Source organism: Lipotes vexillifer, unplaced genomic scaffold (genome assembly GCF_000442215.2).
Source record: "Lipotes vexillifer unplaced genomic scaffold, Lipotes_vexillifer_v1.1 scaffold469, whole genome shotgun sequence".
NCBI lineage: Eukaryota > Metazoa > Chordata > Mammalia > Artiodactyla > Lipotidae > Lipotes > Lipotes vexillifer.
In genome coordinates this window covers 2,559,494-2,570,444 of record NW_006788006.1, presented here as the reverse complement: position 1 = coordinate 2,570,444, position 10,951 = coordinate 2,559,494, and the positions used below count along the sequence as shown (strand labels likewise).

The window sequence follows — 10,951 nt, the reverse complement described above, 5'->3', positions numbered from 1 at the left end:
CTTCCCCTGGCCCCAGCCCCTCCATTCCTGGCCCAACCCCTGCCCAATCTGACTCCTCCCTGGCCCTACCTATGCTTGCCTACTCTCCCCTGCAACCAGCTGGCCCCACCTAGGTCTAGTCCAGCCTCCCCCAGGGCAGCCTGGGATTTCTAAGTGGGGAAGGAGAGGCAAACTGGAACCTAGAGCTCAAATTAAGCTGAGGTCATGGCTAGGGCCAAGTTCAGCGGCCAGGTTCATGGATAGAGATAGAGGTTAGTGATAGGGTTATAGGTCAGGGTTAGGGCAGCAGTCAAAGATCAGAGCTCAGGGTTAGACTTGGTGAGAGGGGAAGAAGTCAGTGCTTGGGCTCACAATGGGTGTCAGAGTTGGGGTTTGGGAAAGGTCTGAGATCTGGTCAGTATTGCAGAAGAAATTAGGTGAAAAAATAGAATTAACGTCGGGGTCAGGATGACCGTTCAGATGGGCAGCGGGAATGAGGCCGTCATTCAATCCTTCATTCACTCAACCTGCTCTGGGCTGGACACCAAGCAGTGTTATTATCCGGGGTGACCTTCCAAACTGGGGTGAGGCTGGCAGGAGGAGATCCTAAACAGACTCCCAAAGTCTTAGACCGTCAATTATCAGAGCCACAAAAGTTTCAAATCAAATTTCTTATCAGCTGTACAGTAGAATTTTCTTTGACTATACAGTCTCATGGTTCTAGATTCAAACAGTAGAAGAAAATATACTGTGAAAAATCTATTGAATAACTTTCACTAAGTCAACAAATTAAATGAAAAAGACAGCAACTACCCTTGTAATGGAACTAGTGATATGACAAGAAAAATAAACATGAGCAGGATCTCTGGGTTTCATAGAGGGGGCATAAAACTAATCCAGGGCAATCAGGAAGACTCACTGGAGGAGGTGACACTTAAAGTGAAGTGATATCCAAAATACTTAAACAATATTTCAGAAGAAGGTGTCAGACCCTTCTCCCTGTCCCCCCCACCACCATGCCACCCTTTAGTTGCATGGTAGGGGGTGTTGACTCTGGGTCCACACTGAGACCTGAATGATAGATGGAGGCTGGTTGGGTGCAGAAGGTGGGAGAGCATATATACAGGTGGCACCACTTGGGCAAAGGTCCTGGGGCATGAGATCAGATAATCAGGTGAGGCAGGGGGAGTTTAGTAAGTGATAGGATCTTATGGGTATTGAGCCAGCCCCTAGGAATTGCAGGACTATAGAGCACGAGCTCTTGTTTGAGATGATGCTAACAAATCCCCAATTCTGACAGACAAGGAGACTAAAGTTCACTGAGGTTGGTGTCAGAGAGTATCTCCTTCCTTCTCATTTTACAGATGGACAAACTGAGGCCCAGAAAAAGCCAGTGGGCTCCCTAAGGACACACAGTGAGGACTAGGACCCAGGCCTCCTGTCTCCCAACCCAAAGGGTGTGGTACATGTGCTGCCCTGGGAAGGGGCAGCCACACTGACCTTATCCGTCTTCTGTCCTGCAGGCCCGGGGAGAAGGAGAGATGTCCAAATCCCTGTGGTTCAAAGGCGGGTGAGTATCAGGTCTTGGGGGTGAGGAAGAGGAAATTTTGAACCCAGAGCCTGAGGCTGGTTTGCACCATAACCTCAGCCCAGCCAGGGCAGGAAGAGCTTCCATTTAGACAGGGAACAGATTGCACATGAGTGAAATAATGTAGCCACTGTAATAAGGCACTCATGACCAGAAGGAGCCAAAGATAGTAACACATTGAATCCTCACAACAAACCCATGGGGGGCCCACTACCCCTATTTTACAGATGGAGAAACAGTCCAGAGAGGCCTTGCTCAAGCCACTCATATAATTCAAGAACATTTCCCCCTAGAGATAAATGTAAGGTAAAGAAGAAACCCATTTCCTGCACGATACATCTGCAACCCTGGAGTGAATTTTTTGTTTTGATTCTGCTTTTACATTTCTCAGATTATTGCTACAGTTGCTGGCTGTTTCATAACGATAGTTGTTGGTCTTACATGGAGCATTTGTCATATCTAATTTCTTAAGTTATTGCTTTTCCAGGGTGTTTTTTCAGCACTTGTGTGGTGAGGTTAGAGGATGCAAAAGATATTTGTAAATTACACTACTTTTTTTTTTTTTTTTTTTTGGCTGTGCCTCATGGCTTGCAGGATCTTATTTCCCTGACCAGGGATTGAACCCGTGGCCCCAACAGTGAAAGTGCTGAGTCCTAACCACTGGACTACCGAACCCGCGTCCCCTGCATCGGCAGGCGGACTCTTTGCCACTGCGCCACCAGGGAAGCCCTACACTAATGTTTTAAATAACAGCTGGAGAGTGACTGCCTTCCCTTGTACATCCTTTTCAAACAGAGGCAGGGACACAGGAGCCGTGACTCCCAGACAGGCACCTGGGGAGATCGGGTGTCCCCGTGTGGGGAGCCCTGGAAGTGGGGTCTGAGATGGGGGCTCCTGTGTGCATGATTTATACAGGAAGCCTGTGAGGGCTTCCCTGGTGGTGCAGTGGTTAAGAATCCGCCTGCCAATGCAGGGGACACGGGTTCAAGACCTGGTCCAGGAAGATCCCACAGGCCGCGGAGCAACTAAGCCCATGCACCACAACTACCGAAACCCACGTGCCTAGAGCCTGTGCTTCACAACAAGAGAAGCCACCACAATGAGAAGCCCGCGGACCACAACAAAGAGTAGCCCCCGTTCGCCGCAACTAGAGAAAGTCCATGCACAGCAACGAAGACCCAATGCAGCCAAAAATAAATAAATAAACTTATAGGGCTTCCCTGGTGGCGCAGTGGTTGAGAATCTGCCTGCTAATGCAGGGGACACGGGTTCGAGCCCTGGTCTGGGAGGATCCCACATGCCACGGAGCAACTTGGCCCGTGAGCCACAACTACTGAGCCTGCGCGTCTGGAGCCTGTGCTCCGCAACAAGAGAGGCCGCGATAGTGAGAGGCCCGCGCACCGCGATGAAGAGTGGCCCCCACTTGCCACAACTGGAGAAAGCCCTTGCACAGAAACGAAGACCCAACACAGCAAAATTAAATGAATAAATTAATAAACTCCTACCCCCAACATCAAAAATAAATAAATAAATAAACTTATAAAAAAGAAAAGAAAAGCCTGTGAGGCAGGCGGGACCAGGTAGGAGAAACAGCCAAGCAGAGACGTAGTTCAGGAGTCACCAAGCCTCTGCCTGATCCTGCAGGGAGTGCTGGAGCATGAATAACACCCCAGGGCTTGTCCGGAGTCACTGGCTGCCAGGCATCACTCTCATTGGCCAATGAGAACTCTCTGGAGAGGAGCCACACCTGAACCCTCTCTGGGAACACCTGCACCTCTCAGTAAAGTAGATTTGGACAGACCACCGCAGCATCTGCCACAGCCCTCATTCTGATTAGCCAGCTACAGCAAAGCTGCCAAGAGGCAACAGCACAAATACAATTTCCAGTTCCCTCTTTCTCATGGGCTTTGAAATCACTTCTTCCAGGATAGACTTTAAATATACACAGATATTTCCAATTTTGAGCTTAAAGAAAGATTTCGTTGATATTTTATCATATTATTTAGATTTGCCTTAATTCAAATTTTCATTAAACATGGGCAACTGTATCATCTCCCCATTTCTCAGATGAGGAAGTTGAGGCCCAGTGTCTTCATTTCTTAGGGCTGCCATAACAAACTACCACAAACAGAGGGCTTAAAACAACAAAAATGTATCTCCTCGCAGTTCTTGGAGGCCAGAATTCCAAAACCAAGGTGTTGGCAGGGCCACACTCCCTCTGACTTCTATAGGAGAGAATCCTTCCTTGCCTTTCTAGCTTCTGGTAGTTGCTGGCAATCCTTGGTATTCCTTGGATTGTAAACGAGTCACTCCAATCTCTGCCTCTACTATCACACCACTGTCTTCTCCCTGTGTGTCTCTCTTCTTATAAAGACACCACTCATATTGGATTAGGAGCCCATCCTACTCTAGTATGAGCTTGTCTTAACTAATTACATCTGCAATGTCTCTATTTCCAAATAAGGTCACATTCTGAGGTACTGGGGGTTAGGACTTCAATGTACCTTTTCGGGGGACACAATTCAACTCTTAATACCTGGGGAGATCGGGTGTCCTGCCCAGGCCTCAGGAGATGTCTGCTGGAGGAAGGGGAACTTCCCTGGGCCCTTGACGTCCCTGGGTGTGTCTTGCAGCCCTGGCGGTGGTCTCATCATCATCGACAGCATGCCAGACATCCGCAAGAGGAAGCCTATCCCACTCGTGAGCGACCTGGTGAGCGCCTGTGCCCTCCCCTGCCCAAGCAGAGCAGCCCTGCCACAAGCAGTGCTCAACCTGTACAACTGCCCATGGCAGAACTGGGGCTGGGGACTGGCAAGGCATTCTCTGGGACTAATGTGATCTAATTTCTACCCTGCGTGCTGCGTGGACACTTCAGGCCATGGTGAGTGATGGCAACCCAGGCCCTTGAATCACCTCCCGAGACCCCTGACCCCGACTGGGATCTTCCAAGTGGTCCCCATCCCATGGGTTCTGGGGAGGGGACCTTGCCACGTCCAACAGTTCATGGGCCGGGAAGAGAGCAGGTGACTCCCCACCTGGTGGTTTTGCTCTGTGGCTGTTGACCATGGCCAAGTGCAGTTCCCCAGTCTGGTCCATGGTGGTGGGGGATGGGTGAGTCAGAGGTGTGGGGCTGCTCCCTTTCCAGGGTCTCTTCTAAGCTGGAGCCTCTGTCATCTCCCAATTCTTTTCTGGTTCTGCTCCCGCTGCTGTGACCTGTTTCCTATTTGTGGCTGTGGCTTGAATCCGTGGCTGGCGGCCCCAAACCATGGCTGGGGATTCTGCTCGCGGTGACAACCCCCCGGGTGCCAATCGACCCCTCTGACTCCCTTGGTGACTTCCCTATTCCAGTCTCTGGTGCAGTCCAGAAAAGCAGGCATCACCTCGGCCTTGGCATCCAGCACTTTGAACAACGAAGAGCTGGTGCGTGGGGCACCTCCCCCTCTCCACCTTGGAGGGTGGGCGGGGCTGGGGGGGGGCTCCTGGAGGGAAGGAAGGGGGTGGGGCAGAGACAGGCACTCCTCGCTTTCCAGAATTCCGACAACGCAGCCGCCAGCGGGCACAGTCTGTGCACAGGAACCCGTGGATTCCGACAGTATGGGGCGGGGGACGGGGCGGGGGGGGGGGGGATGAGGGCGGGGCAAGCCAGTGCCCCCAGGTTAAGGCTCTACGCCCATGTCGCATGCCCTCCCTCCCCGCAGAAAAACCACGTTTACAAGAAGACCTTGCAAGCCTTAATCTACCCCATCTCGTGCACGACGCCGCACAACTTCGAGGTGTGGACGGCCACCACACCCACCTATTGCTACGAGTGTGAGGGGCTATTGTGGGGCATCGCGCGGCAGGGTATGCGCTGTACCGAGTGCGGTGTCAAGTGCCACGAGAAGTGCCAGGACCTGCTCAACGCAGACTGTCTGCAGCGTGAGTGCCGTGCTCCCGCTGGAGCGGAGACGGAGGGGCAGCAGGACTGTTACTGGTTAGGGGGAGGGGCTCTGACGAGGAGGAGGGGGCGGGATAGGGGGCGGGGCCGTGGGACGGGATGGGAGCGACAGGAGGGGAAAGGAGAAGTGAGAGTGGTCCTAGAGGGGTGGGGCGGGACTCAGGGAGGAGCTAAACTGTTCAAGGGGCGGGCTTAATGGGAGGCAGCGGTTTCCACGGAGAAAAATAGGGTTAGGGTTAGGGTTAGTTCAGAGGTGGGAGGGGGCTCAAGTTGGGGAGAGGAGTCCGAGGAGGGGAAGGGCTTGGAGAGGGCAGGGTGTCGGAGGGGAAGGGGACTCACGCGGACTGGAGGGGCTAAGACGGGGGTGGGAACTTTAGGGGGAAAGGCCTGGTTGGGGGAGGATTCAGAGAGCAGGTAGGAGCTCTGGCAGCTCTAGCTTTGCGGGGGATGATTCACCTGAGGCCCGTGCCCGTGACAGCAGATGAGGAAGCCCTGGAGTGGGAATCAGGGTTCTCGCTCCTGGGAGGGAGTGCTCTGTGTACAGTGACGGCTGTCTTTGTGCGCAGGGGCGGCCGAGAAGAGCTCCAAGCACGGGGCGGAGGACCGAACGCAGAACATCATCATGGTGCTCAAGGACCGCATGAAGATCCGGGAGCGCAACAAGCCCGAGATCTTCGAGCTCATCCAGGAGATCTTCGCGGTGACCAAGACCGCGCACACGCAGCAGATGAAGGCCGTCAAGCAGAGCGTGCTGGATGGAACGTCCAAGTGGTCGGCCAAGATCAGCATCACCGGTGAGGCCGCGGGGTGCAGGGGGAGGGACGGCCACGGGCGTCCCTTCTTCTCGGCCCGCTGTGCTCCCTCCCACGCCCCTTCCTTCCCTTTGCTGCATGTATTTGAGCGTCCCCGTGACTTTCTCATGTCGGTGTATATGCGTTTGTGCCCACAGCCTGGGCATATATGCCTCCAAACGTGTTGCATGAAACTAGCTGGGTGCATCTCGCTTGGTAGCCCCCAGAACCAGACTTCAAGAACAGGAGTTGAGGGCACACAGTTTATCTGGGAGTGAACCCAGGAAGCCCCCAGGGGTATTGGGAAGTGAGACCAGGAGGGAATAAGCCACCGAGCAGGCGAAGCAGTGGACACCTAGGACCACTGGGGGACATTATTGACCTCCCAGAGCTGAGAGGTCCTTCCCAGGGGTGGGGGCCTTGTGGTGTTTATCCATTCCTCATCATCATTGGGATTTCCCTGAAAACAGACTCCAAGATGAGGATTTCAGGGCAGATGGGTATCCAGGAGGTGGTCCCAGGGAGTGCCAGTGGGAGGTGGAGACATGAGTTTGAGAGCCGGGACGTAAAGAGCCCTGCGGAGGATGCCAATGAGTAGGTCATACTGTGGGCAACTGGGGGCTCAATCCTGCTGGGGACCTTAGGGGGACATTGTAGAGCACACATCCAAGTGTCCCACCCCAGGGGTGACCCTGGGGCACCTTCATATTCTTCATGGGGTGAGGGTTCCCGGGGTGTTAACTCTAGCAAGCCGAGCATGCCCAGTGGGTGTGTCCATGGGCTCCTGTGGCCAGAACAAAGCCCTCAGTCCTTGTCACGGGCGTTCCCTGTGGAGCCTGTGACAGTGTCTGTTCTTGGAATGTCTTGCTCCTTGAGCCCACATTTATATTTGTTTTGTGTGTCTTCCAGTGGTCTGTGCCCAGGGCTTGCAGGCAAAGGACAAGACAGGATCCAGTGACCCCTATGTCACCGTCCAGGTCGGGAAGACCAAGAAACGGACAAAAACCATCTATGGAAACCTGAACCCCGTGTGGGAAGAAAACTTCCACTTGTAAGTGTCTGGCTGGGCCCCCCAGCCGCCTATATGGAGCTCCCTGTTGGAGCAGCTGAAGGGTGGGCTTCAAGACACCTGCCCTGGGACTTCCCTGGTGGTCCAGTGGTTAAGACTCTGTGCTCCCAATGCAGGGGGCCCGGGTTCCATCCCTGGTCAGAGAACTAGAGCCCGCATGTGACACTAAAGATCCCGCACGCAGCAAAGAAGATCCTGCGTGCCGCAACCGGCACAGACCAAAAAAAAAAAAAAAAAGCCCCCTGCCCCAACCTCCTCTTCCCCCCTGCAGTGAATGTCACAACTCCTCGGACCGAATCAAGGTGCGTGTCTGGGATGAGGACGATGACATCAAATCTCGCGTGAAGCAGCGGTTCAAGAGGGAATCCGATGACTTCCTGGGGCAGACGATCATCGAGGTGCGGACACTCAGTGGCGAGATGGACGTGTGGTACAACCTGGGTGAGCAAGGGTGGGGTTCTGCAGGGGAGAGGGGAGGGGGTCCCGGGGAGCCAGCCAAAGTGGGGAGCCCAGCTGGAGGGGAGAGACAGGGTCAGCAGGAGTTAATCTAGGAGCCCAGTCTAACAGAGGAGACAGAGTCTTGAGCCCAGTCTGATGGGGGCAGGAAGCAGCAGGCTGAGACGGTGAGCAGAACCCAGGTGTGGGTTCGGTGTGGGAGAGTGAGGGAGGGACAGACTCTCCATATCTCCATATCTCATTCTGACGGGGAAGGCAGGAAGCAAGGCCTGAGGATCCTAGTGTAAGGAGAGAGGCACAGACCCAGGAATCTAACCTAAGAAAGGAGATTGAACTTTGAGAATCCAGTCTCAGGGAAGAGGTAGAGTTTGGGATTCCTAATCTGAGAGGGGAGCCGCAGACCCAAGAGCGCTGCCTAAGAATGATGAGTAGAATCTGTGAGCCCAGTCTGAGGGCAGAGGAAGAACCCGGTCTGAGAGGGGTGAGCAGAGTCTAGGAACTTCTTAGTTTGCTTAGAGGACATCCAGATATCCTATTGTGATGGGGGAAGCAGGAAGCAAGACCTGGGGATCCTAGTCTGAGGAAAGAGGCACAGACCCAGGAATCCTGTCTAAGAAGATGGGTAGACTCTGGGGACCTTGATCTGATGGGGGAGGCAGAGTCTGGGAGCACAGCCTGGGGAAAAAGCAAGGTTCCTAGTCTAAAGAGGGAGATGCAGACCAAGGAAATTAATCTGAGTGAGGAAGGAAGATCTGGGATCCTAGTGAGGTGGGAGAGGCAGGGCCTAAGAATTCTAGTCTAATGGGGGAGACACAAGTCTAGGAAGCCAATCTGAGGAGAAACACCTAGGCCTTAATTCAGGGAGTCTGGCAGGGCTGCAGTTACACATACGTTAAAATGGTCCAGGGCTATATTGGGAAGTTCTGACACTGCCATCCCTTTCCGCCCTGCAGACAAGCGGACTGACAAATCTGCTGTGTCGGGTGCCATCCGGCTACACATCAGTGTGGAGATCAAAGGCGAGGAGAAGGTGGCCCCCTACCATGTCCAGTATACCTGCTTGCACGAGGTGAGGCCCGCTGCTCCACCCTGCATTTGAAGTTCACCTTTGTCTCCCACGTTACCTCCACTCACCATTCGTGCCTGCCCTACCTTCTCCTTCCTCTTTCTGACCACACCATTCACATTCCCCTGGGCCTCTGAGACTGTCCCCTATGCCATTCTCTGTGCTCAGAAAACTCCTCCCCATCAGTCAAGGTCCATCTTCAGGGACCCCTCCTCTAGAAGCCCTCCGTGACCTCCAGGCAGACTCTCACTACAGAGATCCAGGTCTTCCAACTGTCCCAGCCCTGAACACTCAGGGTTAGGTTTTTGTCTGCCTGGGTTTGTCTCTTCCAGCTGCCTAGGGGTTCCTGGAGAGAACTCGGTATGTTGAATGAATAAATGATCGGATGAATGAGTACTGAGTGAATAAAAGAATGGGTGGAAAGATGAAAGGATGGGTGGATGGATGTGTGCTTGATCTATTGGAAGTATAGATGAGTTGGATGCGTGAATTGGGGGTAGTTGGATAGATGGATGGGTGAATAGATGGATGGACAGATAGATGAAGGATGGAAGGATGGATGGATGGATAAATTGATGGGTGGATAGATAGGTGATGGATGGATGGTTGAATGGGTTGATAAGTCAGATGGACAGATTAAGCTGTGGGTAGTAGATGAGATAGATGGGCATGTGGTTGAATTACTAGACAGAAGGATGAGTGGATAGGTGAATTTGGGGGTAGTTGGTATGGTGGGTAGGTAGGTTGGTGGATAGATGGATGGATGGAAGAAAGGGTGGGTGGATGGATGTATGGTTGAACCATCCACAGATGTATGGATGGGAGAATTTTGGAGTAGTTGGATAGGTGGATGGATGAGCAGATGCATGGACAGATGGATGATGGATGGGTGGATTGATGGTTGATTGGGTAGAAGGATGAATTATTGGATGGACAGGTGAAGTTGCAGGTGAATGTGTGGGATGGATGGATGTGTGGTTGAATTACTGAAAGAATGGATAAAGTGAACAGGTGGATTTTTGGGTAGTTGGATTGATGGGTAAGGGAGTAGATGGTTAGAGGGATGGGTGGGTAGATGAGTGGATGGACAGATGGACGGATGGATGGGTGTGTACTTGAACTATTGGGAGGACGGATGAGGGATAGCTGAAATTTGGGGTACTTGGATGGATGGATGGGTGGTGGACGGCTGAAAGGGTAGATGAATGAATTAATGAATAAACAGATAGATGGATGATGTAAGCCCTATACTCGGGATCTCTGACCCTCGGTGTCCCTTTGCACTCTCTATGACACCTTCTCCCTTGTGGTGGCAGAACCTGTTCCACTTCGTGACAGACGTGCAGAACAACGGGGTCGTGAAGATCCCAGATGCCAAGGGTGACGACGCCTGGAAGGTTTACTATGATGAGACAGCCCAGGAGATTGTGGACGAGTTTGCCATGCGCTATGGCGTCGAGTCCATCTACCAAGCCATGACGTAAGGCTGCAGGCTGTGGTGGACATGAGGACGAGGTGCAGGAAACTGGGGGGAGGGGTGGTTACCAAGTGGACACTGGCAAATCTGGGGTGGAAGGGATTCTTGGGAGGAGGAGCCAGAGAGGAAATGAGTGTGGTGGGGGTTATGTAATTTCCCCGGAGGTTAGACAGGTGCCACTGCTGGGGGCCAGAGTGACAAGGATGAGAGCTGGAGATAAGAGGCAGAGATAGGGCAATTCAGAGAGGAGACAAACTCAGAGGACAGAATCAAGCAGAGGAAAAGGGGACAGTTTGGGGGGCTGTGAGGGCTGTCTTAGAGGCATTCTGGGGGCTGGATACCAGACCCAGTGCTTCCCATTCCCTCCTACCAGCCACTTTGCCTGCCTCTCCTCCAAGTACATGTGTCCTGGGGTGCCTGCCGTCATGAGCACCCTGCTTGCCAACATCAACGCCTATTACGCGCACACCACCGCCTCCACCAACGTGTCTGCCTCTGACCGCTTCGCAGCCTCCAACTTTGGGGTCAGTCCCAGGGGCAGGGGCCTGGAGATGAGGGAGAGCTTGACCCTGTGCTGGTCACACCTCG

The 10,951-nt window shown here is 53.2% G+C and overlaps 1 protein-coding gene across 1 annotated transcript in view; it reads left to right on the top strand.

Moving 5' to 3' along the window:
• The window catches only part of UNC13A (unc-13 homolog A), a 64,446-nt gene that overhangs the window by 29,539 nt on the left and 23,956 nt on the right, over positions 1-10,951 (top strand). The window contains exons 13-23 of the mRNA XM_007461105.1: positions 1,503-1,549; positions 4,201-4,279; positions 4,443-4,448; positions 4,916-4,987; positions 5,266-5,485; positions 6,071-6,298; positions 7,205-7,346; positions 7,636-7,805; positions 8,774-8,889; positions 10,203-10,366; positions 10,737-10,887. Coding sequence (XP_007461167.1) covers positions 1,503-1,549; positions 4,201-4,279; positions 4,443-4,448; positions 4,916-4,987; positions 5,266-5,485; positions 6,071-6,298; positions 7,205-7,346; positions 7,636-7,805; positions 8,774-8,889; positions 10,203-10,366; positions 10,737-10,887 — 1,395 coding nt within the window. The remainder of the gene's footprint in view (positions 1-1,502; positions 1,550-4,200; positions 4,280-4,442; positions 4,449-4,915; positions 4,988-5,265; positions 5,486-6,070; positions 6,299-7,204; positions 7,347-7,635; positions 7,806-8,773; positions 8,890-10,202; positions 10,367-10,736; positions 10,888-10,951) is intronic.